We start from the raw sequence: 27,909 nt of genomic DNA on the forward strand, positions 1-27,909 counted from the left end.
TAACGTGGTTTAGTAAGGTAACATGACATAAATAATTACGCTTTTCCATAATAAAATATCATATCGCAGACTAGACCATAAATTGGAAGGTGACTTGCAGCTAGACGAGGTGTGGTACAAAATTTAAAGGGAAATGCAAAAAAATAACAATAATAATAATAATGTTATTTGTTCATCCAAAAAGCTTCCTGGACCTGTTTAATGTATTTTGGAATAATTCAGTAAGTGCATAATAAATGTATAAGAGTGCTTCCTTGTTTTCCTGAGGGAAATGTATAATACGGGAAAGGTGCAAACACACAGAATAAACAATGAGGCAGTAACGCTGAGCACAAACAAGCATTAACAATGATTTTCGTCATTTATTCACAACGTATAGATTTAAAATTCATTCTGCAATGTACATCATTCAGAGCTTGCACGTCACCAATAAAGCAGCAATCTACGGAATTAGTACAAAACTTGTTAATATATTTGGCAGGGAAAAAAAAAACTTGTTTCTCCTGAAACAAATTTAGTCTATTTCGTCTTTTGTTCATTATTTTTGTTTAGAAATTTCATTTGGGCGAATGTTAATCCATTATCGTCGCCATGTCTGCATCTGGCAGCCGTTTAGTAGATAACTAATCCGCCATTTGGATATTTACTGTTCATAATTACTTAGAAATATTATCCATTTACAATTAAATATTAGTCATATAAACTATGTATCACCTTTTGCCTAAATCTGCTCTTAACAGATGCTTACTTAATAATATGCTTTAAAGAATATGGAACGTCCCATATCTAAATCCATAACCTTGTCCAAATGTATGACACGAACTATAAACAGACAATGTCTTGAGACCATGAGTAATCTTTGACAGCTGTCTAAATTAATTGCTGATTCTGTGTAATGTGATATAATGAGACATGATAAGAGACCTACATTATCTGATTTTGAACCTCACATTGGTGTTGTGTCTGAGTCGAGTCTCCGGGCCCGTAGGTGGGGTGTGCTGATTCCTGAAGTATGAGTTGCAGCCATAGAATATATTCGGGGAAAGAAAATAGCCCCAAAAATATCAACTCCCTTAATTGGTACTCTTGAGGGATTGCCATAGTTAAGACTTTCAAATTAGTAGACAGCTTCCATATTTGGCATCCTCGTAGCAATTCCACATGGTAATTAGGGAGGTAAAAGATAGTCATTTATTTTCTTAATTTTGGTCTTTCAGCCAACTTACTAATGCTAAGTATAAAAATACTTAGTAATAAGCTTGGTTAAATCCTCTCTCATGCCCCTACCTGCAGCTCTTCAAGTAGAGGCATAGCAACTAAATGAAAAGCCACAAAAGACAAGTCCGATAAAGAGGGATCTGACACAGGTCTCTCATGCCTCCATGGTGGGGCAATAAAAAAAAACAAAACATAGTGGTCACCTGTGCCACCCAGGTGGGAGATACTAAAATAAAATGAATGGGGGAACATAGTGTACCCCTACGCCGCCTTGTGTCTCTCCAACCCCCTACCTATTAGTGGCAGGTGGTGGCTCTAAATAATAAACCTCTTGTCCCACCCAGCTCCCACCCATTGCAGTTTTGAGGGGGCTCTAAATATAATCATGGCGGGGGTGGACCTATTGTTCCCCCCAGCCGCACCCACTTACAAATTACAAGATGGAGGTGGATCGATCGTCCCATCCAGCAGTGGCAGGAAAAGGCTCTAAATAATAAACAGGGGGTGGACCTATTGTCCTCCCCAGTTCCCATCCATTGGAGGCGGGTGGTTGTCAATAATAATATGTAGTTATTTCCCCGTGTGTCCCCCCCTCCCCCAATAAAAAGTACTTTAACGAGACTTAACAATTAGATTTGGGTATTTGTTTGTGTATAAATGCGGATAAACCCACTTTCATCTCACGGATTCTTGGTGTAGACTGAACTTGCATAATGCTAAAAGGATTTTTAAGGGCTTTCCTTGGCAATGCCACTTCAGGCCGAGCATTCTGATTGGTTGACTTGAAACTTACCTATTTTTAAATAATCAAATTACAAGGAGGGAGACGGTTTTATGGAGAACATTTCACCAAACAAGCAATTAGTTCTTCATTTCATACTTTGTAATTTGCATTTTTCCATTTTATTTCAGAAGAATTGTCACACGCATTTATCCACAAACAAATACCCAAAGCTACTTGTTAAGTCTTGTTAAAGTGCTGAAATACAAAACGCGTAGACTGCTGCTAATTGGTAAATCAAGGCTCTGTATGCTGTACATTGCAACATGAATTTAAAACCCATAGGTGGGCAATTAATCAGGGAAATATCTTTTAATACTTATTTGGTCTCAGTATTGCTGTCTTCCTGTTTACTTTAGTGCATTTGAGTGGAAGGACCGCCACTGGTTGCAGTAATCAATAGATTGGGATCATCCACGTTTAAAGGTATTAACAAGAAAACCGCAATGGTGATTTGATTGAAAGTTTCCAGACAGCTATCAAGCAGTCATTCCATCGTTATAAAATACACAGAATGCACACATCTTACACACGGTGTAAACACAAATAATACACACATCTCACACACAGCGTAACACAAATAATACACACAACTCACACACAGTGTAAACACAAATAATACACACATCTCACACACAGTTAAACACACATAATACACACATCTCACACACAGTGTAACACAAATAATACACACAACTCACACACAGTGTAAACACAAATAATACACACATCTCACACACAGTATAAACACAAATAATACACACATCTCACACACAGTGTAAACACAAATACTACACACAGTGTAAACACAAATAATACACGCATCTCACATACAGTGTGAACACAAATAATACACACCTCACACACAGTGTAACACAAATAATACACACAACTCACACACAGTGTAAACACAAATAATACACACATCTCACACACAGTGTAAACACAAATAATACACACATCTAAAACACAGTGTAAACACAAATAATACACACATCTCACACACAGTGTAAACACAAATACTACACACAGTGTAAACACAAATAATACACACATCTCGCACACAGTGTAAACACAAATAATACACACAACTCACACACAGTGTAAACACAAATAATACACACACCTCACACACAGCGTAAACACAAATAATAGACATACGGTATCTCACGCACACTATAAACACAAATAATACACAAATCTCACGCACAGTATAAACACAAATAATACACACATCTCACACACAGTGTAAACACACATAATACACACATCTCACACACAGTGTAAACACAAATAATACACACATCTCACACACAGTGTAAACACACATAATACACACATCTCACACACAGTAAAAACACAAATAATACACACACCTCACACACAGCGTAAACACAAATAATACACACATCTTACGCACAGTATAATCACAAATAATACACACATCTCACACACTGTGTAAACACAAATAATACACACACCTCACACACAGCGTAAACACAAATAATACACACACCTCACACACAGTATAAACACAAATAATAGACATATCTCACACACAGTATAAACACAAATAATACTCACATCTCACACAGTGTAAACACAAATAATACACACATCTCACACACAGTGTTAACACAAATAATACACACATCTCACACAAAGTATAATCACAAATAACAACTCAGTGTAAACACAAATAATACACACATCTCACACACCGTGTGAACACATATAATACACACACCTCACACACAGCGTAAACACAAATAATACACACATCTTACGCAGTATAATCACAAATAATACACACATCTCACACACAGTGTAAACACAAATAATACACACATCTCACACACCGTGTGAACACAAATAATACACACACCTCACACACAGCGTAAACACAAATAATACACACATCTCACACACCGTGTGAACACAAATAATACACACACCTCACACACAGCGTAAACACAAATAATACACACATCTCACACACAGTATAATCACAAATAATACACACATCTCACACACCGTGTGAACACAAATAATACACACACCTCACACACAGCGTAAACACAAATAATACACACATCTCACACACAGTATAATCACAAATAACACACACAGTGTAAACACAAATAATACACACATCTCACACACAGTATAATCACACATAATACACACATCTCACACACAGTATAATCACAAATAACACACAAAGTGTAAACACAAATAATACACACATCTCACACTCAGCGTAAACACAAATAATACACACATCTCACACACAGTATAATCACAAATAACACACACAGTATAATCACAAATAATACACACATCTCACACACAGTATAATCACAAATAATACACACATCTCACACACAGCATAATCACAAATAATACACACAACTCACACACAGTGTAAACACACATAATACACACATCTCACACACCGTGTAAACACAAATAATACACACACCTCACACACAGCGTAAACACAAATAATACACACATCTCACACACAGTATAATCACAAATAATACACACATCTCACACACAGCATAATCACAAATAATACACACAACTCACACACAGTGTAAACACACATAATACACACATCTCACACACCGTGTAAACACAAATAATACACACACCTCACACACAGCATAAACACAAATAATACACACATCTCACACACAGCGTAAACACAAATAATACACACATCTCACACACAGCATAATCACAAATAATACACACATCTCACACACAGTATGATCACAAATAATACACACACCTCACACACAGCGTAAACACAAATAATACACACATCTCACACACAGCGTAAACACAAATAATACACACATCTCACACACAGTATAATCACAAATAATACACACATCTCATACACAGCATAATCACAAATAATACACACAACTCACACACAGTGTAAACGCACATAATACACACATCTCACACACCGTGTAAACACAAATAATACACACACCTCACACACAGCGTAAACACAAATAATACACACATCTCACACACAGCGTAAACACAAATAATACACACACCTCACACACAGCGTAAACACAAATAATACACACATCTCACACACAGCGTAAACACAAATAATACACACATCTCACACACAGTATAATCACAAATAATACACACATCTCACACACAGTATAATCACAAATAATACACATCTCACACACAGCATAATCACAAATAATACACACAACTCACACACAGTGTAAACACACATAATACACACATCTCACACACCGTGTAAACACAAATAATACACACACCTCACACACAGCGTAAACACAAATAATACACACATCTCACACACAGTATAATCACAAATAATACACACATCTCACACACCGTGTGAACACAAATAATACACACACCTCACACACAGCGTAAACACAAATAATACACACATCTCACACACAGTATAATCACAAATAATACACACATCTCACACACCGTGTGAACACAAATAATAAACACACCTCACACACAGCGTAAACACAAATAATACACACATCTCACACACAGTATAATCACAAATAACACACACAGTGTAAACACAAATAATACACACATCTCACACACAGTATAATCACAAATAATACACACATCTCACACACAGTATAATCACAAATAACACACACAGTGTAAACACAAATAATACACACATCTCACACACAGCGTAAACACAAATAATACACACATCTCACACACAGTATAATCACAAATAACACACACAGTATAATCACAAATAATACACACATCTCACACACAGTATAATCACAAATAATACACACATCTCACACACAGCATAATCACAAATAATACACACAACTCACACACAGTGTAAACACACATAATACACACATCTCACACACCCCTCACACACAGCGTAAACACAAATAATACACACATCTCACACACAGCATAATCACAAATAATACACACAACTCACACACAGTGTAAACACACATAATACACACATCTCACACACCGTGTAAACACAAATAATACACACACCTCACACACAGCATAAACACAAATAATACACACATCTCACACACAGCATAATCACAAATAATACACACATCTCACACACAGTATAATCACAAATAATACACTGTCAGGGTACCTGTGGTCTCTACCTCTGAAAGAGGTAGAGACTTAGCTGTTCCTCCATCCAGACGGCCTGATGGCTCCCTTCTCCACGGTCTATCCGGTCATGCAAGGCCGGCCGCGAGGGAGTGACTGCCTTTTACAGCATCTAGGCAGGAAGTTGTCATCAGGACACTCCTCCGGAACGACCTGTCACTCAATTGCTCCAGGACCAATCAGGACGCCTCGGAGGCGTGGTTACTGCTCTGAACAGGGTATTTAACAGAGCTTCTTTCATTAGCTCATTGCCCTGTCGTGGTTCTAGCTTGTTCTAGTCACTCAGTGCTTGTGTATTCTATTATCCCTTTTGGTTTTGACCCGGCTTGTTTACCTTACTCTGCTTATCTCTGTTACCCTTGATTCGGCTTGTCTCTCGCTTACCTGTCTTCTGTTACCCTCGACCTCGGCTTGTCTTTGACCATTCTATACTGTACTACTTACGTTAGTCCGGCCATTCTAAGGTCCGGTATACGTATCTGGCTACTGTTTGTACTCTGCGTGTTGGATCCCTGTCCCGATCCTGACATTACGACAGGGCCAATGGATCCTGCAAGTACAAACAGTCAGCTGGCTTCTCCTGATCCTAGGTTTGAAGCCATGGATCACAGAATGGATCAGATGGCGCTTGCGCTACAGGCTCTATTATCTCGTGCCAATAACCCACCAGAGGAGATACGTAATACCCCTGTTTCTCCTGTCGGTTCAGGTCTAGAGGTAGCCACAGTGGGTGCTTCTTCTCGCATTACCCCCCCAGTACGCTATGGTGGGGCTCCTGAGAAGTGTTGTGGTTTCTTAAACCAAATTAGTATCCACTTTGAATTGCAACCTCGCTCTTATCCTACAGATAGGGCAAAGGTAGGATTTATTATCACCCTACTTATTGAGAAAGCTCTGAGATGGGCCAACCCATTATGGGAGAACGATAACCCATTAGTTTATAACTATAACGCCTTTGTAGCTGCTTTTAGAAGAACATTTGACCCTCCAGGTAGAAAGGTTAATGCAGCCAGATTACTGTTGCGTCTGAAACAGGAGAACCGAACACTGGTGGATTATGCACTAGAGTTCAGGTCTCTGGCGTCAGAGGTCAAGTGGAATGAGCAGGCGTATATGGATGTATTTTTGAATGGCTTATCTGAAGTAATCCTTGATGAGGTTGCTACCAGAGAACTCCCCGAGAATTTAGAGGATTTCATTTCGTTCATCTCTCGTATAGAGGAACGTTTAAGAGAGAGACAGAACACTCGAGAGAGGAACCGGAGACCTTCTTTTAGGTTAGCCCCCGCTTTTCCAAGTCCTGACTCCACGGTATCTTTGCTTCCTGAACCTATGCAGATAGGGTATACCCGCCTCTCTGAGGAGGAAAGACAGTACAGGAGAAGAGAGGGTTTGTGTATGTATTGTGGAGCTAAGGGTCATTTACTCTCGAACTGTTCTAACCGCCCGGGAAACGCTCGCACCTAAGTCTCTCTAGAGGACAGGCCTTGGGTGTTTCTATATTGTCCTCTACTCCTAATTATAAAGATCACAGGCTTCTGCTACCAGTTTCCTTAACTTGCGGGAGGGAAGTAGTAAGGGCTATGGCTTTGATAGATTCCGGTGCTGCTGAGAATTTTATCGACCAAGCCTTTGCTAGTAAAAACAATTTCCCATCCCAGCTAAGGGAGACACCCTTGGCCGTTGAGGCCATAGATGGTAGACCACTACTAGACCCTGTTATCTTTCGTGAGACCATACCCATTGATTTAAATGTTGGTATCCTACACGTGGAGAAGTTATCTCTTCTGCTCATTTCGTCTCCTTCCGTTCCCATAGTTCTGGGGTATCCATGGTTGAAAGAACATAACCCTATTATCGATTGGCAGTTAGGGGAGATACTCTCGTGGGGCCAGGGCTGCTAGGATCGGTGTTTGTGCAAGGTTTCTCCATTAGCTAATATTAACATACAGGAGAATCCTACTCAGTCCACAGAAAGACAAATACCAGACCTTTACCTAGACTTAAGGGCAGTGTTTGAGCCGATTCTTTGCCGCCACACAGGTCATTTGACTGTAAAATTAAGCTTCTACCCGGGACTATGCCTCCGAGGGGCCATGTATATCCTTTGTCTGTTCAGGAAAACTCGGTTCTAGAAGAGTATATTCAGGAGAATTTAGAAAAGGGATTCATCAGGAGGTCTTCTTCTCCGGCCGGGGCGGGGTTCTTTTTCATTAAGAAGAAGGATGGCACGCTGAGACCTTGTATCGATTACCGAGGCTTGAATAAAATAACTGTCAGAAATGCCTATCCTATCCCACTGATTACCGAGTTATTTGATCGTCTTAAGGGCTCCAAAATCTTCACCAAGTTAGATCTCAGAGGGGCTTACAATTTGGTGGGAATCCAGCAAGGTCACGAGTGGATGACGGCATTCAATACCCGGTATGGCCATTACGAATACACTGTTATGCCATTTGGACTATGCAATGCTCCTGCAGTATTTCAGGATTTGATTAATGAGGTACTTAGGGAGTTTCAGCATGATTGTGTTATTGTTTACCTGGACGACATACTAATACACTCTAAGGAGATTGAGACTCACCATAGACAGGTCAGAAAGGTGTTACACAAACTTCTGCAACATGGTCTATACTGCAAATTGGAGAAGTGCAGTTTTGATCAGTCTCAGGTAGACTTTCTTGGGTACGTGATTTCTGGGGAAGGTTTTAAAATGGATCCTGGTAAACTCCAATCTATTTTAGACTGGCCTTTGCCCAAAGGACTCAAGGCTATCCAAAGGTTTATTGGTTTTTCCAACTACTATAGGCGCTTCATTAAGGGTTACTCCTCTATCATTGCGCCTATTACCAATATGACCAAACAAGGGGCTGATACTAAGTTCTGGTCTGAGGAAGCTCTTGGTGCTTTTAAGACTCTCAAGGAACTTTTTGCCTCAGCTCCCATTCTAGTTCATCCTGATACGACTCTGCCTTTCTTGCTCGAGGTCGATGCTTCTGAGACAGGAGTTGGGGCTGTTCTGTCTCAAAGGTTAGGGGTGGATAAGCCGTTACACCCTTGTGGTTTCTTCTCTAAAAAATTTTCTGGGACTGAGAGCAGATATGACATCGGGGAGAGGGAACTGTTAGCGGTCATTAAGGCTTTAAAGGAGTGGAGACATTTACTGGAAGGGACACTACACCCTGTTACTATTCTAACGGATCATAAGAACTTGTCTTATATTGGGGAGGCTAAGCGCTTGTCCGCCAGGCAGGCTCGCTGGGCCTTGTTCCTCACTCACTTTAATTATGTACTTACGTATAGACCTGGTTCTAAGAACTCTAAAGCCGATGCTTTGTCTCGTCAATATGAACCATCCACTATAACTGAACCACTTCTGTCCTCCATAGTTCCTAAGGGGAATATCATCGCGAACACGAATCTCAGGATTCACTCTCCATTGCTTTCTGAGATAATGAAGTTTCAGCATTTGGCACCCAAACAGACCCCTGGGGATCGACACTTCGTTCCTGCCGCTCTCCAACTGGAGGTGCTACGCTGTCTCCATAACAGCAAGGTGGCTGGGCATCCTGGCATCCGCAAGACTTATGCGCTGGTCTCTAAAGATTTTTGGTGGCCTGACTTACGCAAGGATATTAAAGAATTCATCGGGGCATGTGAAGTTTGTACCAAGACCAAGCTACCCCATTCGCTTCCATGCGGATTTCTGCACCCTTTAGAGGTTCCTGAAAAGCCTTGGTCCTGCCTGGCAATGGACTTCATTGTTGATTTGCCTATCTCTAAAAAGCAGACTGTCATCCTCACTGTGGTAGACAGATTTACTAAAATGGCTCACTTCATTCCCTTACCTAAACTCCCATCTTCGCCCGAGTTAGCGGAGATATTCGCCAGGGAGATTTTCCGTTTGCATGGGATACCTTCCCAAATTGTCTCTGACAGAGGCTCCCAATTTGTTTCCCGTTTTTGGAGATCATTCTGCTTCCAACTAGGCATCAATTTGAATTTCTCCTCTGCCTATCATCCTCAGTCCAATGGAGCGGCTGAACGCACTAACCAAAAAGTTGAACAATATTTACGTTGTTTCGTTTCAGAACACCAGGACGATTGGGTCGGTTTGATTCCTTGGGCGGAGTTTGCACATAACAATCTCATTTGTGATTCTACGCATTCTAGCCCTTTTTTCTTGAATTATGGCTTTCATCCTTCCATCCTTCCTTCGGAGTCTTCTTCTCAAGGGATACCGTCGGTGGATGTTCATGTTGCCGATTTAAGAAAGTTGTGGGATCGAACTCGACAAATCCTTCTGCACAATTCTACGCTGGTTAAAAAACACGCTGACAAACGTAGAAGGGCAGCACCGGTGTTTGTTCCAGGCGATAGAGTATGGTTAAGTACTAGAAACATTCGGTTAAAAGTGCCGTCCATGAAATTTGCTCCTCGATATATTGGACCGTACAGGGTACTGTCTCAAATTAACCCAGTTGCGTATCGTTTAGCGTTGCCTAATGCCTTACGCATTCCTAATTCATTTCATGTTTCCTTGCTAAAACCATTAATATGTAACAGGTTCTCCTCCACGATCGCCCCTCCCCGCTCAGTTCAGGTGGAGGGTCAGGAGGAGTATGAGGTCAATTCCATCGTTGATTCTCGAATCTCCCGGGGGAAACTGCAATACCTGGTCGATTGGAAGGGTTATGGTCCTGAGGAGAGAAGTTGGGTACCTCAGGAGGAGGTGCATGCTCCCCGTCTCCGCAGGGCGTTTCACTCTCGATTCCCTTCTCGCCCTGGTGTATTCCGCCCGGTGGGCGTATCTGAGAGGGGGGGTACTGTCAGGGTACCTGTGGTCTCTACCTCTGAAAGAGGTAGAGACTTAGCTGTTCCTCCATCCAGACGGCCTGATGGCTCCCTTCTCCACGGTCTATCCGGTCATGCAAGGCCGGCCGCGAGGGAGTGACTGCCTTTTACAGCATCTAGGCAGGAAGTTGTCATCAGGACACTCCTCCGGAACGACCTGTCACTCAATTGCTGCAGGACCAATCAGGACGCCTCGGAGGCGTGGTTACTGCTCTGAACAGGGTATTTAACAGAGCTTCTTTCATTAGCTCATTGCCCTGTCGTGGTTCTAGCTTGTTCTAGTCACTCAGTGCTTGTGTATTCTATTATCCCTTTTGGTTTTGACCCGGCTTGCTTACCTTACTCTGCTTATCTCTGTTACCCTTGATTCGGCTTGTCTCTCGCTTACCTGTCTTCTGTTACCCTCGACCTCGGCTTGTCTTTGACCATTCTATACTGTACTACTTACGTTAGTCCGGCCATTCTAAGGTCCGGTATACGTATCTGGCTACTGTTTGTACTCTGCGTGTTGGATCCCTGTCCCGATCCTGACATACACACACCTCACACACAGCGTAAACACAAATAATACACACATCTCACACACAGCGTAAACACAAATAATACACACATCTCACACACAGTATAATCACAAATAATACACACATCTCATACACAGCATAATCACAAATAATACACACAACTCACACACAGTGTAAACGCACATAATACACACATCTCACACACCGTGTAAACACAAATAATACACACACCTCACACACAGCGTAAACACAAATAATACACACATCTCACACACAGCGTAAACACAAATAATACACACACCTCACACACAGCGTAAACACAAATAATACACACATCTCACACACAGCATAAACACAAATAATACACACATCTCACACACAGCATAATCACAAATAATACACACATCTCACACACAGCATAATCACAAATAATACACACATCTCACACACAGTGTAAACACACATAATACACACATCTCACACACAGTATAATCACAAATAATACACACATCTCACACACCGTGTAAACACAAATAATACACACCTCACACACAGCATAATCACAAATAATACACACATCTCACACACAGCATAATCACAAATAATACACACATCTCACACACAGTGTAAACACACATAATACACACATCTCACACACAGTATAATCACAAATAATACACACATCTCACACACAGTATAATCACAAATAATACACACATCTCACACACAGCATAATCACAAATAATACACACATCTCACACACAGTATAATCACAAATAATACACACATCGCACACACAGTGTAAACACAAATAATACACACACCTCACACACAGCGTAAACACAAATAATACACACATCTTACGCACAGTATAATCACAAATAATACACACATCTCACACACAGTATAATCACAAATAATACACACATCTCACACACAGTATAATCACAAATAATACACACATCTCACACACAGTGTAAACAAAAATAATACACACAACTCACACACAGTATAATCACAAATAATACACACACCTCACACACAGCGTAAACACAAATAATACACACATCTCACACACAGTATAATCACAAATAATACACACATCTCACACACAGTATAATCACAAATAATACACACATCTCACACACAGCATAATCACAAATAATACACACAACTCACACACAGTGTAAACACACATAATACACACATCTCACACACCGTGTAAACACAAATAATACACACACCTCACACACAGTATAATCACAAATAATACACACATCTCACACACCGTGTAAACACAAATAATACACACACCTCACACACAGCATAATCACAAATAATACACACATCTCACACACAGCATAATCACAAATAATACACACATCTCACACACAGTGTAAACACACATAATACACACATCTCACACACAGTATAATCACAAATAATACACACATCTCACACACCGTGTAAACACAAATAATACACACCTCACACACAGCATAATCACAAATAATACACACATCTCACACACAGCATAATCACAAATAATACACACATCGCACACACAGTGTAAACACACATAATACACACATCTCACACACAGTATAATCACAAATAATACACACATCTCACACACAGCATAATCACAAATAATACACACATCTCACACACAGTATAATCACAAATAATACACACATCGCACACACAGTGTAAACACAAATAATACACACACCTCACACACAGCGTAAACACAAATAATACACACATCTTACGCACAGTATAATCACAAATAATACACACATCTCACACACAGTATAATCACAAATAATACACACATCTCACACACAGTGTAAACACACATAATACACACATCTCACACACAGTATAATCACAAATAATACACACATCTCACACACAGTATAATCACAAATAATACACACATCTCACACACAGCATAATCACAAATAATACACACATCTCACACACAGTATAATCACAAATAATACACACATCGCACACACAGTGTAAACACAAATAATACACACACCTCACACACAGCGTAAACACAAATAATACACACATCTTACGCACAGTATAATCACAAATAATACACACATCTCACACACAGTATAATCACAAATAATACACACATCTCACACACAGTATAATCACAAATAATACACACATCTCACACACAGTATAATCACAAATAATACACACATCTCACACACAGTGTAAACAAAAATAATACACACAACTCACACACAGTATAATCACAAATAATACACACACCTCACACACAGCGTAAACACAAATAATACACACATCTCACACACAGTATAATCACAAATAATACACACATCTCACACACAGTATAATCACAAATAATACACACATCTCACACACAGCATAATCACAAATAATACACACAACTCACACACAGTGTAAACACACATAATACACACATCTCACACACCGTGTAAACACAAATAATACACACACCTCACACACAGTATAATCACAAATAATACACACATCTCACACACCGTGTAAACACAAATAATACACACACCTCACACACAGCATAATCACAAATAATACACACATCTCACACACAGCATAATCACAAATAATACACACATCTCACACACAGTGTAAACACACATAATACACACATCTCACACACAGTATAATCACAAATAATACACACATCTCACACACCGTGTAAACACAAATAATACACACCTCACACACAGCATAATCACAAATAATACACACATCTCACACACAGCATAATCACAAATAATACACACATCTCACACACAGTGTAAACACACATAATACACACATCTCACACACAGTATAATCACAAATAATACACACATCTCACACACAGCATAATCACAAATAATACACACATCTCACACACAGTATAATCACAAATAATACACACATCGCACACACAGTGTAAACACAAATAATACACACACCTCACACACAGCGTAAACACAAATAATACACACATCTTACGCACAGTATAATCACAAATAATACACACATCTCACACACAGTATAATCACAAATAATACACACATCTCACACACAGTATAATCACAAATAATACACACATCTCACACACAGTGTAAACACAAATAATACACACAACTCACACACAGTATAATCACAAATAATACACACACCTCACACAGAGCGTAAACACAAATAATACACACACCTCACACACAGCGTAAACACAAATAATACACACAGTATAATCACAAATAATACACACATCTCACACACAGTATAATCACAAATAATACACACACCTCACACACAGCGTAAACACAAATAATACACACACCTCACACACAGCGTAAACACAAATAATACACACAGTATAATCACAAATAATACACACATCTCACACACAGTATAATCACAAATAATACACACATCTCACACACAGTATAATCACAAATAATACACACGTCTCACACACAGTATAATCACAAATAATACACACATCTCACACACCGTGTAAACACAAATAATACACACATCTCACACACAGTATAAACACACATAATACACACACCTCACACACAGTGTAAACACAAATAATACACACATCTCACACACAGCGTAAACACAAATAATACACACATCTCACACACAGTATAATCACAAATAATACACACACCTCACACACAGTGTAAACACAAATAATACACACATCTCACACACAGTATAATCACAAATAATACACACACCTCACACACAGTGTAAACACAAATAATACACACACCTCACACACCGCGTAAACACAAATAATACACACATCTCACACACAGTATAATCACAAATAATACACACACCTCACACACAGCGTAAACACAAATAATACACACACCTCACACACAGTATAATCACAAATAATACACACACCTCACACACAGCGTAAACACACATAATACACACATCTCATATTTTGGCACAAGTAAATGTTCCCTCTAAGATGACACTTCACATTTCCCTTACCTTCTCTGTGCAGGGGTTCCTCCTTGGGTTTTGGATGCATCAGAGTGAAAGGAAGTTCTACAGCAACATCACTGTATGAAAACAAATAGAGAAATCTAATTTGAGCTTTAAAACACATCTGTGGTCCGGATGGATTTATATCACATACATTTGCCCTCCACACCTGCAAGGAAACCAAAAGGGATGGGTTTACACGCCTTTCATTGTAGATCATATGGAAAAAAAAATTAGATTATTTTTGGGGGGGGGAGATGTGAGAGGAACAGTCTCTATATCAAATCCAGCATATGCCACACTAGCGCAGGGTAAGAGTGGTGACAAGTCGAAGTTCACCAACAGAGGCAGGAGGACACATCAAGATGTACAGATAACACACGTATACAGCCCCCCAAAAACATCGGTTTTAACAAAAACAATGTATTTTGGGTGCCACAATGTTCCAATCGATGACAAGGCTATTGTGTAAAATCCACTTATATTGTAAGTCCTTCCACAAGGACACTTAAACTGGTGTGAGACCTCAACCAAGAAAATAAAAAAGAAATATGGGCCAATCAGTTTTCTTTATCTTGACATTCCTGCAGCCAACTGTAACACAGGGGCTACTCCACAGTGATATGGGCAGCCATCTGGTGGGATGTGTCCACCATTAATTATGGAAAGCTCTGAAGGAGAGTAGAACATTCAGTATGACCGGTGTCTGTCCTCAATTTAATACTTTCAGGCAATATTCACAAAGCATTCATTAAAATATCACTAATGAGTGTCCTCCATGGTTTCATTAAAAAAGATCTGAATGTCACTAGTGTGTGTCCTCTTTATAGGTCCTCCTAGCACCATTCTAGAACACAGGCAGGCATAGGTTTCAAGAGACAGAGGTTGGTATTCTAACATCAGATGCAAGCAGTAAGGTCAAGCATGAGCTTAGGTAGAGGCAGCCAATCAAGTGCAGGTGGGAGAGTGCAGGTAGGCAGGCATCTGAGTGCAAGCAGACAAGAGAGTGAACTCATATCAGAAATGCACCCTGTTATACAACAGATACACAGAAGAAGCTAAATGTAGAATACATAAAAGGTCACCATCTTGTGAATAATATCAAGCCGTTCACACTATTAAAGCCGGTGACTGCAACAATTGGGTGACTTGAGATAGGAAGGCCAAAACAACAAAAATAAAATATTAGGAAAGAAAAGGTTTTGTTTTTCTGATTTTGTTTCTTTTTAATATAGATTATGTTCTATTACAATGATGAATAAAATGTTGATGACATGTTTTTCTTATAATTAAAGCACGAATATTATTCCAAAGGAACGATATAACGTGGTGAATACTTTTATGAAGCACTTAATGTAAAGTCTCAGATGATTTTAGTTCCTGTACCCTGAAGACAAGCACATCGTGGAATACAATTCAAATACTAAGAAAATATTGAGAATGCGACTCTGAAATAGAGTCATTTGCATTTCTGTTTCTAGGGGAACTGCAGGGAAAAAGGCGATTATTTGACTTGTGGGCTCCACCTTGTTGGTATGGCAGATTGAGTTGTTTAGGCCTTAATTGAAAGATACGAGTTTAAATTCCTCTGAATTCTGATAAATGAACCATATATTAACTGCATTGGTGTTTCTTCATAATCTTTATCTAAATGATGACTTATTAATGTTCTGCTTTCGTGCAATCTCTCCCTCATTTAGAAACATTTCCTCAATGCATCTACTTAGCTCGCAAGTACAGCACCTCACAAGTACGGTCTCCTGTGAATTGGAACACCGGGGCAAGGGGGGCACTGACACAATCACATCACTGACCTTTCACGCCATGCTACCTGTCTATCACTAAAGCCGACCGACTAAGGGCAGACCATGCTGGGAGAACTGTTCTCTGTGAGGAGTCCTAGTCCCCTGAACATAGTGCAAGCTTAGCCCATCTTAACCCACGCTATGTTTGTTGGGGACGGTTCCCTGGTGTAGGATACTGAAAATCCAGTTTTATTAAAGTGCTTTCTCATGAAATAGGTACTTTAAAGGGATATTGTAAGCACCAAATGTCAAGCATAATACTTGTATACGCACTGCATTTCATGTTCCTAATGTAACGAAATCACTTGCAATCTCTAAGTACCTACACCGCATTTTTTTTTTTTTAATCTTAATTTTTCTATCGCTTTAAATTTTCCAGAAATTTTACACCAGACTAACTTATTGCAACAAAATAATAGCGGTGGGAGCAGGTGAAATGATGACGTATGTCTTACGGGTTGTACAATCCTGAGATGGGTAAGTGATCTACAATGGGGGCAAGGTCATGTTCCAGGTTTAAAAAATATAGGGAAGCTCTGGACATTTCTCTCTGTTAGGCATGTTCGATGTTAAATAAAAACTGCCTACATGACAAGATGGAAGCAACATAAACCGCGCTATTAAAAACACTCTGCAGGTTATAAACATAAACATTGTCTGCTTACAGAAACACACGCATATTGTAATGTCCATATGGACGACAACACCTGTCACCTACTAGCATCATCAAAACACGCAGGTCCTAGTTGTCTGTAATATAATCATGCTGTGATATGATGGAAAACCCAGCAAACGTGCCAGTTTTATTGCTGTTAACTTGGCATTGTGAGAGTAACTATGAAACCATGGTTCAGATCAGGGGAGGGCTGGTAACGGAAGCAGGAGAGCATTTGCCCCCCCTCCCCCCCTTACAACCCAATACTAAATATATTATGTAACTATATTCTTTTAATACTATTGTAGCCCACTGTGATGATGTTACCAGCAGAAAACTAAGTTTGTAATATTTGGTATGTGGTCTCTATAATATCAGATATGAGATACCAAACAGTGTTATTAAATGCTTTGTGATGTTGGATAGTAATTTAGGTCATTACGGAGAGCCGTTCCACATAATGTGTTCATATCCCTTTTTGATTTTATGCCAAAATAGTCACATTGGAAAAATCGGCCAACGTATCTGTTTTTCCAAAGGTCCTGATTCCAAACTTTTCTCTTTTGTAAACAACCCTCCTCCCTTTCCTTTCAAAAACGGAAACCATCAGGGTTATGCACTACAGTGAGAATTCAAGGTGAATTTCAGTTTCAAGGCCAGAGTAGCCAAAATGGAAGCACAGCTGATTTTTAGAGAATTTTTTCCAGTTTGCCTATTTTGACCTTAAATTTGAAATTCACTTTGAATTCTCACTATAGTGAATAACCGTTAATTGTATCTGTATTTAGAATAATTATTCTGACTGTATAGCTTTGTACTGCTCTATCAGTACCTTTAATTATGAGCTATGAGCACAATGCATTGGACTTTTGACATCATTTAAAGCAGGCTTCCCCAAACTACACCCCTCCAGATGTTGCTCAACTACAACTCCCATGATTCTCAGCCTATCTCTTTCATTCATAGAATCATGGGACTTGTAGTTCAGCAACATCTGGAGGGACAGAGTTTGGGGAAGCCTGATTTAAAGGAACACTACAGTGCTAGGGAAACAAAACTGTGTTTGTAATGCTATTGTATGCCCCTGTCCCTAGCTTTAGGTCCGTTCTCCCCAACGAGCATAAAAGGGTTAAAAACCCTTTTAACACTTACCTTAATTTCAGTGCTGAGGTCCCTCAGTGTTTATTTGATATCCTCCTCCCGCAGCCTCACATTGATGGAGGACCAAACGCACACATTAGAGTTTCCCCATAGGAAGGCTTTGCATCAATGCTTTCCTATGAAGATTTTGCAAACACCAGACGTCCACATGCAAAGTGTTTCACGGAGTTAAACTCCATTTGAGACCATGAAGCGCCTCTAGTGGTTGTCTTAACCCTGCAATGTAAACAATGCAGTGTCTCTGAAGCTGCAATGCTTTTACTTGCAAGGTTGTTACTTGCACCCAGACAGGGCCGGCCTTAGGCATTTGGGCGCCCTGTGCAAAAAATCTTTACAGCGCCCCCCCCTCCCCCACTACTTACCCCTTCCCACACACCCTGTCACACACACACACACACACACACACAGGCAGGCAGACAGCCATACACACACACACACAAACACACTCAGGCAGTCATACACAGACAGCCACACACAAGCACACACACAGACATAGAATGTGACGGCAGATAAGAACCATTCGGCCCATCTAGTCTGCCCAGACAGTCACACATAGGCAGTCACACACAAACACACACACACGCAGACAGCCACACACACACACAGGCAGACAGCCACACACAAACACACAGGCAGACAGCCAAACACACAGAGGCAAACAGCCACACACACACACACAGTCACACACAGACAAACAGTCAAACACACACAGACAAACAGTCAAACACACACAGTCACACACAGACAGACAGACACACACACACACTGGCAGACAGTCACACACACGCGCGCAGACAGTCACACACACGCGCGCAGACAGTCACACACACACACGCGCAGACAGTCACACACACACGCGCAGACAGTCACACACACACGCGCAGACAGTCTCACACACACACACACAAACATAGGCAAACAGTCACACACACACACAGGCAGACAGCCACACACACTCACTAACAGACAAACACACTCACAGACACACACTCACAGACACACACTAACAGACACACACAAACAGACACACACTAACATACACAGACACACACTAACAGACACAGACACACTAACATACACACACACATTAACACATTTTTTTAAATTTATTTAGACACCCCCCCCCAGCCTCCTTACCTTTGGGAATGCGGGGGGGGGGGGTCTCTTCCTCCCTGGTGGTCCAGTGGCTGCTGGGCTGGGCGGGCGGCTGGCGAGGGAGCACTTCGTCTGAGCTGTTTGCTCAGCTCCCTCGCGCGCCGCAGAGTGAGGCTGGGAGCAGGAATATGACCGCCCAGCAGCCCGGCATGTCTGTTAGCCGCAAGGCTAACAAGACATTTGCCTTGGGCATTTGGGGGGGGGCTTTTTTTGCCGCCCAAGGCAAATGCCTTGTTAGCATTGCGGCTAACAGACATGCCATGTGAGCTATGCGGCCGCAGGGCGCCCCCTGCACCATGGCGCCCTGTGCGGCCGCACAGCTCGCACACCCCTAAGGCCGGCCCTGCACCCAGACCACTTCAGTGTGATGAAGAGGTCTGGGTGCCTTTAACCCCTTAAGGACCAAACTTCTGGAATAAAAGGGAATCATGACATGTCACACATGTCATGTGTCCTTAAGGGGTTAAGCTTTTTTTTTTTACTTTTTATGTGAAATCCTGCTGTTTGAGATATCTTTTGCAATTTACTTTTGTAGAATGCTCTGGGATTTTATTATTGAATCTGTTAACACAACTCATTTCATCTGCACTCACACCGCAGGAAAGCTATATCTAAATCATTTTAATTTACTTGGAAAATCTTTTTTCACAATTCACATTATTTTGATTAGATATTTATGGAGTGGTTAACATTTTAATAAAAGTAGAATCCAACAGTGAAATAACTCTCTCTGTGTCATGTGCCAGCGAAGAACTAATTTAAACATAAATAGAAAATAATGTATAATAACTGGAATAAACTTCTATTTCTATAAAATGGAGAAAACTGAGCTAAACTGAAGAAGATGTTTATCTGGTATGCCCCTCTAATGTTACCTCGAAATCCGTGGATATTGGGAGATAGAGGTAAATAAGAGACCGAGATAGAGAAAGGGATTCATGAACGGATGGATCATTTATATTTGTGAATCTTGAAGCTAGCAGAACACAATACAGAGTCGCCTTTTACATATAACTTAATCAAAGAATCATTTCTGGTAAACATTATCAGTCCCACTTTTTTTGCATTCTTTCTTAATTATATTAAACAGGAGTTTACTTCCCTCTCCCTTCAACCCAAAAAAGGGAAACCAAAATATCAAGCAAAACAAAGCAGATTATATTCTGAGGGATAAATAGTTCACTGAATTATCACGAGATGGTAAGTTGGTAAAATGTGATTATTGGATTATATACAAACAAGGATTGATAACTATCTAATAATATGAGGTGATAAAACATTCTGACACATGCGAGTAGAACACGTTGCGGCAAATGATGCGGCACTATAACAACAATCATGTTGGCATGACTCTTACACAGAGCTACTACATCATAACAGGCAATGCGAACGGGCAAACACTCAACAGTTTATGGAGTTCGATGAAGGCAAACGTGATTGAACAAGACAGATGCAGAATTTACGTTGATGCATGGCCATGACCAAACAAAGATTCCACCATTACCTTGACGCAAGGTCTCCCAGAAGGCTGGAATTATTCAAAGTAGATCAGATAATTAGTCATCCTGTATTCTCAAGCATTGGGTACACGTACATTGATCATCAAGCTGTCTGACAGCTTTCATCAGAAGATTTATTCACAAATTGATCTCAATCTCAGTTGGAACTATGACAAGGTTACTTCCAAAGACCTTTAGACTGATATAGATGGCCTATTAGAATCTGATCACATCCCCAGTGTATCCAGTGGGGCTAAAACAAACTTAATTTAGCTCCTGTGTCTATTAATGAACATTACAGATCTGTGCTAGAATATGTGATTTCAGAGATTGATATTATTGATAGAATTTCCAGTAACTGGCTGGGAAATACTTGTAATATATTAATGTGCACATCTCAGTAAACATGTAAATGGGAATGTTAAGTGTTACATATTATAGCTGCAATGCAATTTACAGCCTCTAGGAGGAACAGTTCTCTGTAATAGCACAATGTGGCAAATTAAGGATTATTTAACCCCTTAAGGACCAAACTTCTGGAATAAAAGGGAATCATGACATGTCACACGTGTCATGTGTCCTTAAGGGGTTAAAGGAACACTATAGCATTAGGAGTACAACTCAGTATTGGCCTCGATTTAATATTGCTGGATAAGCTTTTTAAATTATTGTTCCTCCCCCAGCCCACATCCATTGGCAGCCAGTGGGGGCCCTATTATAATCTAAAAGGAGTGAGGACCTAGTGTTCCTCCCCCAGCCCACATCCATTGGCAGCCAGTGGGGGCCCTATTATAATCTAAAAGGAGTGAGGACCTAGTGTTCCTCCCCCAGCCCACATCCATTGGCAGCAAATGGGGACCCTATTATAATCTAAAAGGAGTGAGGACCTAGTGTTCCTCCCCCAGCCCACATCCATTGGCAGCAAATGGGGGCCCTATTATAATCTAAAAGGAGTGAGGACCTAGTGTTCCTCCCCCAGCCCACATCCATTGGCAGCCAGTGGGGGCCCTATTATAATCTAAAAGGAGTGAGGACCTAGTGTTCCTCCCCCAGCCCACATCCATTGGCAGCCAGTGGGGGCCCTATTATAATCTAAAAGGAGTGAGGACCTAGTGTTCCTCCCCCAGCCCACATCCATTGGCAGCCAGTGGGGACCCTATTATAATCTAAAAGGAGTGAGGACCTAGTGTTCCTCCCCCAGCCCACATCCATTGGCAGCCAGTGGGGACCCTATTATAATATAAAAGGAGTGAGGACCTAGTGTTCCTCCCCCAGCCCACATCCATTGGCAGCCAGTGGGGGCCCTATTATAATCTAAAAGGAGTGAGGACCTAGTGTTCCTTCCCCAGCCCACATCCATTGGCAGCCAGTGGGGGCCCTATTATAATATAAAAGGAGTGAGGACCTAGTGTTCCTCCCCCAGCCCACATCCATTGGCAGCCAGTGGGGGCCCTATTATAATATAAAAGGAGTGAGGACCTAGTGTTCCTCCCCCAGCCCACATCCATTGGCAGCCAGTGGGGGCCCTATTATAATATAAAAGGAGTGAGGACCTAGTGTTCCTCCCCCAGCCCACATCCATTGGCAGCCAGTGGGGGCCCTATTATAATCTAAAAGGAGTGAGGACCTAGTGTTCCTCCCCCAGCCCACATCCATTGGCAGCCAGTGGGGACCCTATTATAATCTAAAAGGAGTGAGGACCTAGTGTTCCTCCCCCAGCCCACATCCATTGGCAGCCAGTGGGGACCCTATTATAATATAAAAGGAGTGAGGACCTAGTGTTCCTCCCCCAGCCCACATCCATTGGCAGCCAGTGGGGGCCCTATTATAATCTAAAAGGAGTGAGGACCTAGTGTTCCTTCCCCAGCCCACATCCATTGGCAGCCAGTGGGGGCCCTATTATAATATAAAAGGAGTGAGGACCTAGTGTTCCTCCCCCAGCCCACATCCATTGGCAGCCAGTGGGGGCCCTATTATAATATAAAAGGAGTGAGGACCTAGTGTTCCTCCCCCAGCCCACATCCATTGGCAGCCAGTGGGGGCCCTATTATAATATAAAAGGAGTGAGGACCTAGTGTTCCTCCCCCAGCCCACATCCATTGGCAGCCAGTGGGGGCCCTATTATAATATAAAAGGAGTGAGGACCTAGTGTTCCTTCCCCAGCCCACATCCATTGGCAGCCAGTGGGGGCCCTATTATAATATAAAAGGAGTGAGGACCTAGTGTTCCTCCCCCAGCCCACATCCATTGGCAGCCAGTGGGGGCCCTATTATAATATAAAAGGAGTGAGGACCTAGTGTTCCTCCCCCAGCCCACATCCATTGGCAGCCAGTGGGGGCCCTATTATAATATAAAAGGAGTGAGGACCTAGTGTTCCTCCCCCAGCCCACATCCATTGGCAGCAAGTGGGGGCCCTATTATAATATAAAAGGAGTGAGGACCTAGTGTTCCTCCCCCAGCCCACATCCATTGGCAGCCAGTGGGGGCCCTATTATAATATAAAAGGAGTGAGGACCTAGTGTTCCTCCCCCAGCCCACATCCATTGGCAGCAAATGGGGACCCTATTATAATATAAAAGGAGTGAGGACCTAGTGTTCCTCCCCCAGCCCACATCCATTGGCAGCAAGTGGGGGCCCTATTATAATATAAAAGGAGTGAGGACCTAGTGTTCCTTCCCCAGCCCACATCCATTGGCAGCCAGTGGGGGCCCTATTATAATATAAAAGGAGTGAGGACCTAGTGTTCCTCCCCCAGCCCACATCCATTGGCAGCCAGTGGGGGCCCTATTATAATATAAAAGGAGTGAGGACCTAGTGTTCCTCCCCCAGCCCACATCCATTGGCAGCCAGTGGGGGCCCTATTATAATATAAAAGGAGTGAGGACCTAGTGTTCCTCCCCCAGCCCACATCCATTGGCAGCAAGTGGGGGCCCTATTATAATATAAAAGGAGTGAGGACCTAGTGTTCCTCCCCCAGCCCACATCCATTGGCAGCCAGTGGGGGCCCTATTATAATATAAAAGGAGTGAGGACCTAGTGTTCCTCCCCCAGCCCACATCCATTGGCAGCAAATGGGGACCCTATTATAATATAAAAGGAGTGAGGACCTAGTGTTCCTCCCCCAGCCCACATCCATTGGCAGCAAATGGGGGCCCTATTATAATATAAAAGGAGTGAGGACCTAGTGTTCCTCCCCCAGCCCACATCCATTGGCAGCCAGTGGGGGCCCTATTATAATCTAAAAGGAGTGAGGACCTAGTGTTCCTCCCCCAGCCCACATCCATTGGCAGCCAGTGGGGGCCCTATTATAATATAAAAGGAGTGAGGACCTAGTGTTCCTCCCCCAGCCCACATCCATTGGCAGCAAATGGGGGCCCTATTATAATATAAAAGGAGTGAGGACCTAGTGTTCCTCCCCCAGCCCACATCCATTGGCAGCCAGTGGGGGCCCTATTATAATATAAAAAGCATGAGGACCTAGTGTTCCTCCCCCAGCCCACATCCATTGGCAGCCAGTGGGGGCCCTATTATAATATAAAAGGAGTGAGGACCTAGTGTTCCTCCCCCAGCCCACATCCATTGGCAGCAAATGGTGACCCTATTATAATCTAAAAAGAGTGAGGACCTAGTGTTCCTCCCCCAGCCCACATCCATTGGCAGCCAGTGGGGGCCCTATTATAATATAAAAGGAGTGAGGACCTAGTGTTCCTCCCCCAGCCCACATCCATTGGCAGCAAATGGGGACCCTATTATAATATAAAAGGAGTGAGGACCTAGTGTTCCTCCCCCAGCCCACATCCATTGGCAGCAAATGGGGGCCCTATTATAATATAAAAGGAGTGAGGACCTAGTGTTCCTCCCCCAGCCCACATCCATTGGCAGCCAGTGGGGGCCCTATTATAATATAAAAGGAGTGAGGACCTAGTGTTCCTCCCCCAGCCCACATCCATTGGCAGCAAATGGGGGCCCTATTATAATATAAAAGGAGTGAGGACCTAGTGTTCCTCCCCCAGCCCACATCCATTGGCAGCCAGTGGGGGCCCTATTATAATATAAAAGGAGTGAGGACCTAGTGTTCCTCCCCCAGCCCACATCCATTGGCAGCAAATGGGGGCCCTATTATAATATAAAAGGAGTGAGGACCTAGTGTTCCTCCCCCAGCCCACATCCATTGGCAGCCAGTGGGGGCCCTATTATAATATAAAAAGCATGAGGACCTAGTGTTCCTCCCCCAGCCCACATCCATTGGCAGCCAGTGGGGGCCCTATTATAATATAAAAGGAGTGAGGACCTAGTGTTCCTCCCCCAGCCCACATCCATTGGCAGCAAATGGTGACCCTATTATAATCTAAAAAGAGTGAGGACCTAGTGTTCCTCCCCCAGCCCACATCCATTGGCAGCCAGTGGGGGCCCTATTATAATATAAAAGGAGTGAGGACCTAGTGTTCCTCCCCCAGCCCACATCCATTGGCAGCAATGGGGGGCCATATTATAATATAAAAGGAGTGAGGACCTAGTGTTCCTCCCCCAGCCCACATCCATTGGCAGACAGTGGGGGCCCTATTATAATCTAAAAGGAGTGAGGACCTAGTGTTCCTCCCCCAGCCCACATCCATTGGCAGCCAGTGGGGGCCCTATTATAATATAAAAGAAGTGAGGACCTAGTGTTCCTCCCCCAGCCCACATCCATTGGCAGCAAATGGGGGCCCTATTATAATATAAAAGGAGTGAGGACCTAGTGTTCCTCCCCCAGCCCACATCCATTGGCAGCCAGTGGGGGCCCTATTATAATCTAAAAGGAGGGAGGACTTAGTGTTCCTCCCCCAGCCCACATCCATTGGCAGCCAGTGGGGGCCCTATTATAATCTAAAAGGAGTGAGGACCTAGTGTTCCTCCCCCAGCCCACATCCATTGGCAGCAAGTGGGGGCCCTATTATAATATAAAAGGAGTGAGGACCTAGTGTTCCTCCCACAGCCCACATCCATTGGCAGCCAGTGGGGGCCCTATTATAATCTAAAAGGAGGGAGGACTTACTGTTCCTCCCCCAGCCCACATCCATTGGCAGCCAGTGGGGGCCCTATTATAATCTAAAAGGAGTGAGGACCTAGTGTTCCTCCCCCAGCCCACATCCATTGGCAGCAAGTGGGGGCCCTATTATAATCTAAAAGGAGTGAGGACCTAGTGTTCCTCCCCCCAGCCCACATCCATTGGCAGCCAGTGGGGGCCCTATTATAATCTAAAAGGAGTGAGGACCTAGTGTTCCTCCCCCAGCCCACATCCATTGGCAGCCAGTGGGGGCCCTATTATAATATAAAAGGAGGGAGGACCTAGTGTTCCTCCCCAGCCCACATCCATTGGCAGCCAGTGGGGGCCCTATTATAATATAAAAGGAGTGAGGACCTAGTGTTCCTCCCCCAGCCCACATCCATTGGCAGCCAGTGGGGGCCCTATTATAATATAAAAGGAGGGAGGACCTAGTGTTCCTCCCCAGCCCACATCCATTGGCAGCCAGTGGGGGCCCTATTATAATCTAAAAGGAGTGAGGACCTAGTGTTCCTCCCCCAGCCCACATCCATTGGCAGCCAGTGGGGGCCCTATTATAATATAAAAGGAGGGAGGACCTAGTGTTCCTCCCCAGCCCACATCCATTGGCAGCCAGTGGGGGCCCTATTATAATATAAAAGGAGTGAGGACCTAGTGTTCCTCCCCCAGCCCACATCCATTGGCAGCCAGTGGGGGCCCTATTATAATATAAAAGGAGGGAGGACCTAGTGTTCCTCCCCAGCCCACATCCATTGGCAGCAAGTGGGGGCCCTATTATAATATAAAAGGAGTGAGGACCTAGTGTTCCTCCCCCAGCCCACATCCATTGACAGCCAGTGGGGGCCCTATTATAATATAAAAGGAGTGAGGACCTAGTGTTCCTCCCCCAGCCCACATCCATTGGCAGCAAGTGGGGGCCCTATTATAATATAAAAGGAGTGAGGACCTAGTGTTCCTCCCCCAGCCCACATCCATTGGCAG

General features: G+C 42.4%; 1 protein-coding gene across 3 annotated transcripts in view; it reads right to left on the minus strand.

Annotated features, from left to right (window-relative positions):
• Positions 1-27,909, minus strand: part of LOC134573100 (beta-arrestin-1) — a 292,660-nt gene that overhangs the window by 48,929 nt on the left and 215,822 nt on the right. For 2 of the 3 annotated variants that reach the window (XM_063432574.1, XM_063432583.1), the window contains exons 13-14: positions 21,890-21,913; positions 15,616-15,686 (exon numbers count right to left, since the gene is read on the minus strand). In XM_063432574.1, the coding sequence (XP_063288644.1) occupies positions 15,616-15,686; positions 21,890-21,913 (95 nt within the window). The remainder of the gene's footprint in view (positions 1-15,615; positions 15,687-21,889; positions 21,914-27,909) is intronic. The other variant, XM_063432592.1, reaches the window with a different exon arrangement.

This window comes from Pelobates fuscus, chromosome 1, assembly GCF_036172605.1.
Source record: "Pelobates fuscus isolate aPelFus1 chromosome 1, aPelFus1.pri, whole genome shotgun sequence".
Classification (NCBI taxonomy): Eukaryota; Metazoa; Chordata; class Amphibia; order Anura; family Pelobatidae; genus Pelobates; species Pelobates fuscus.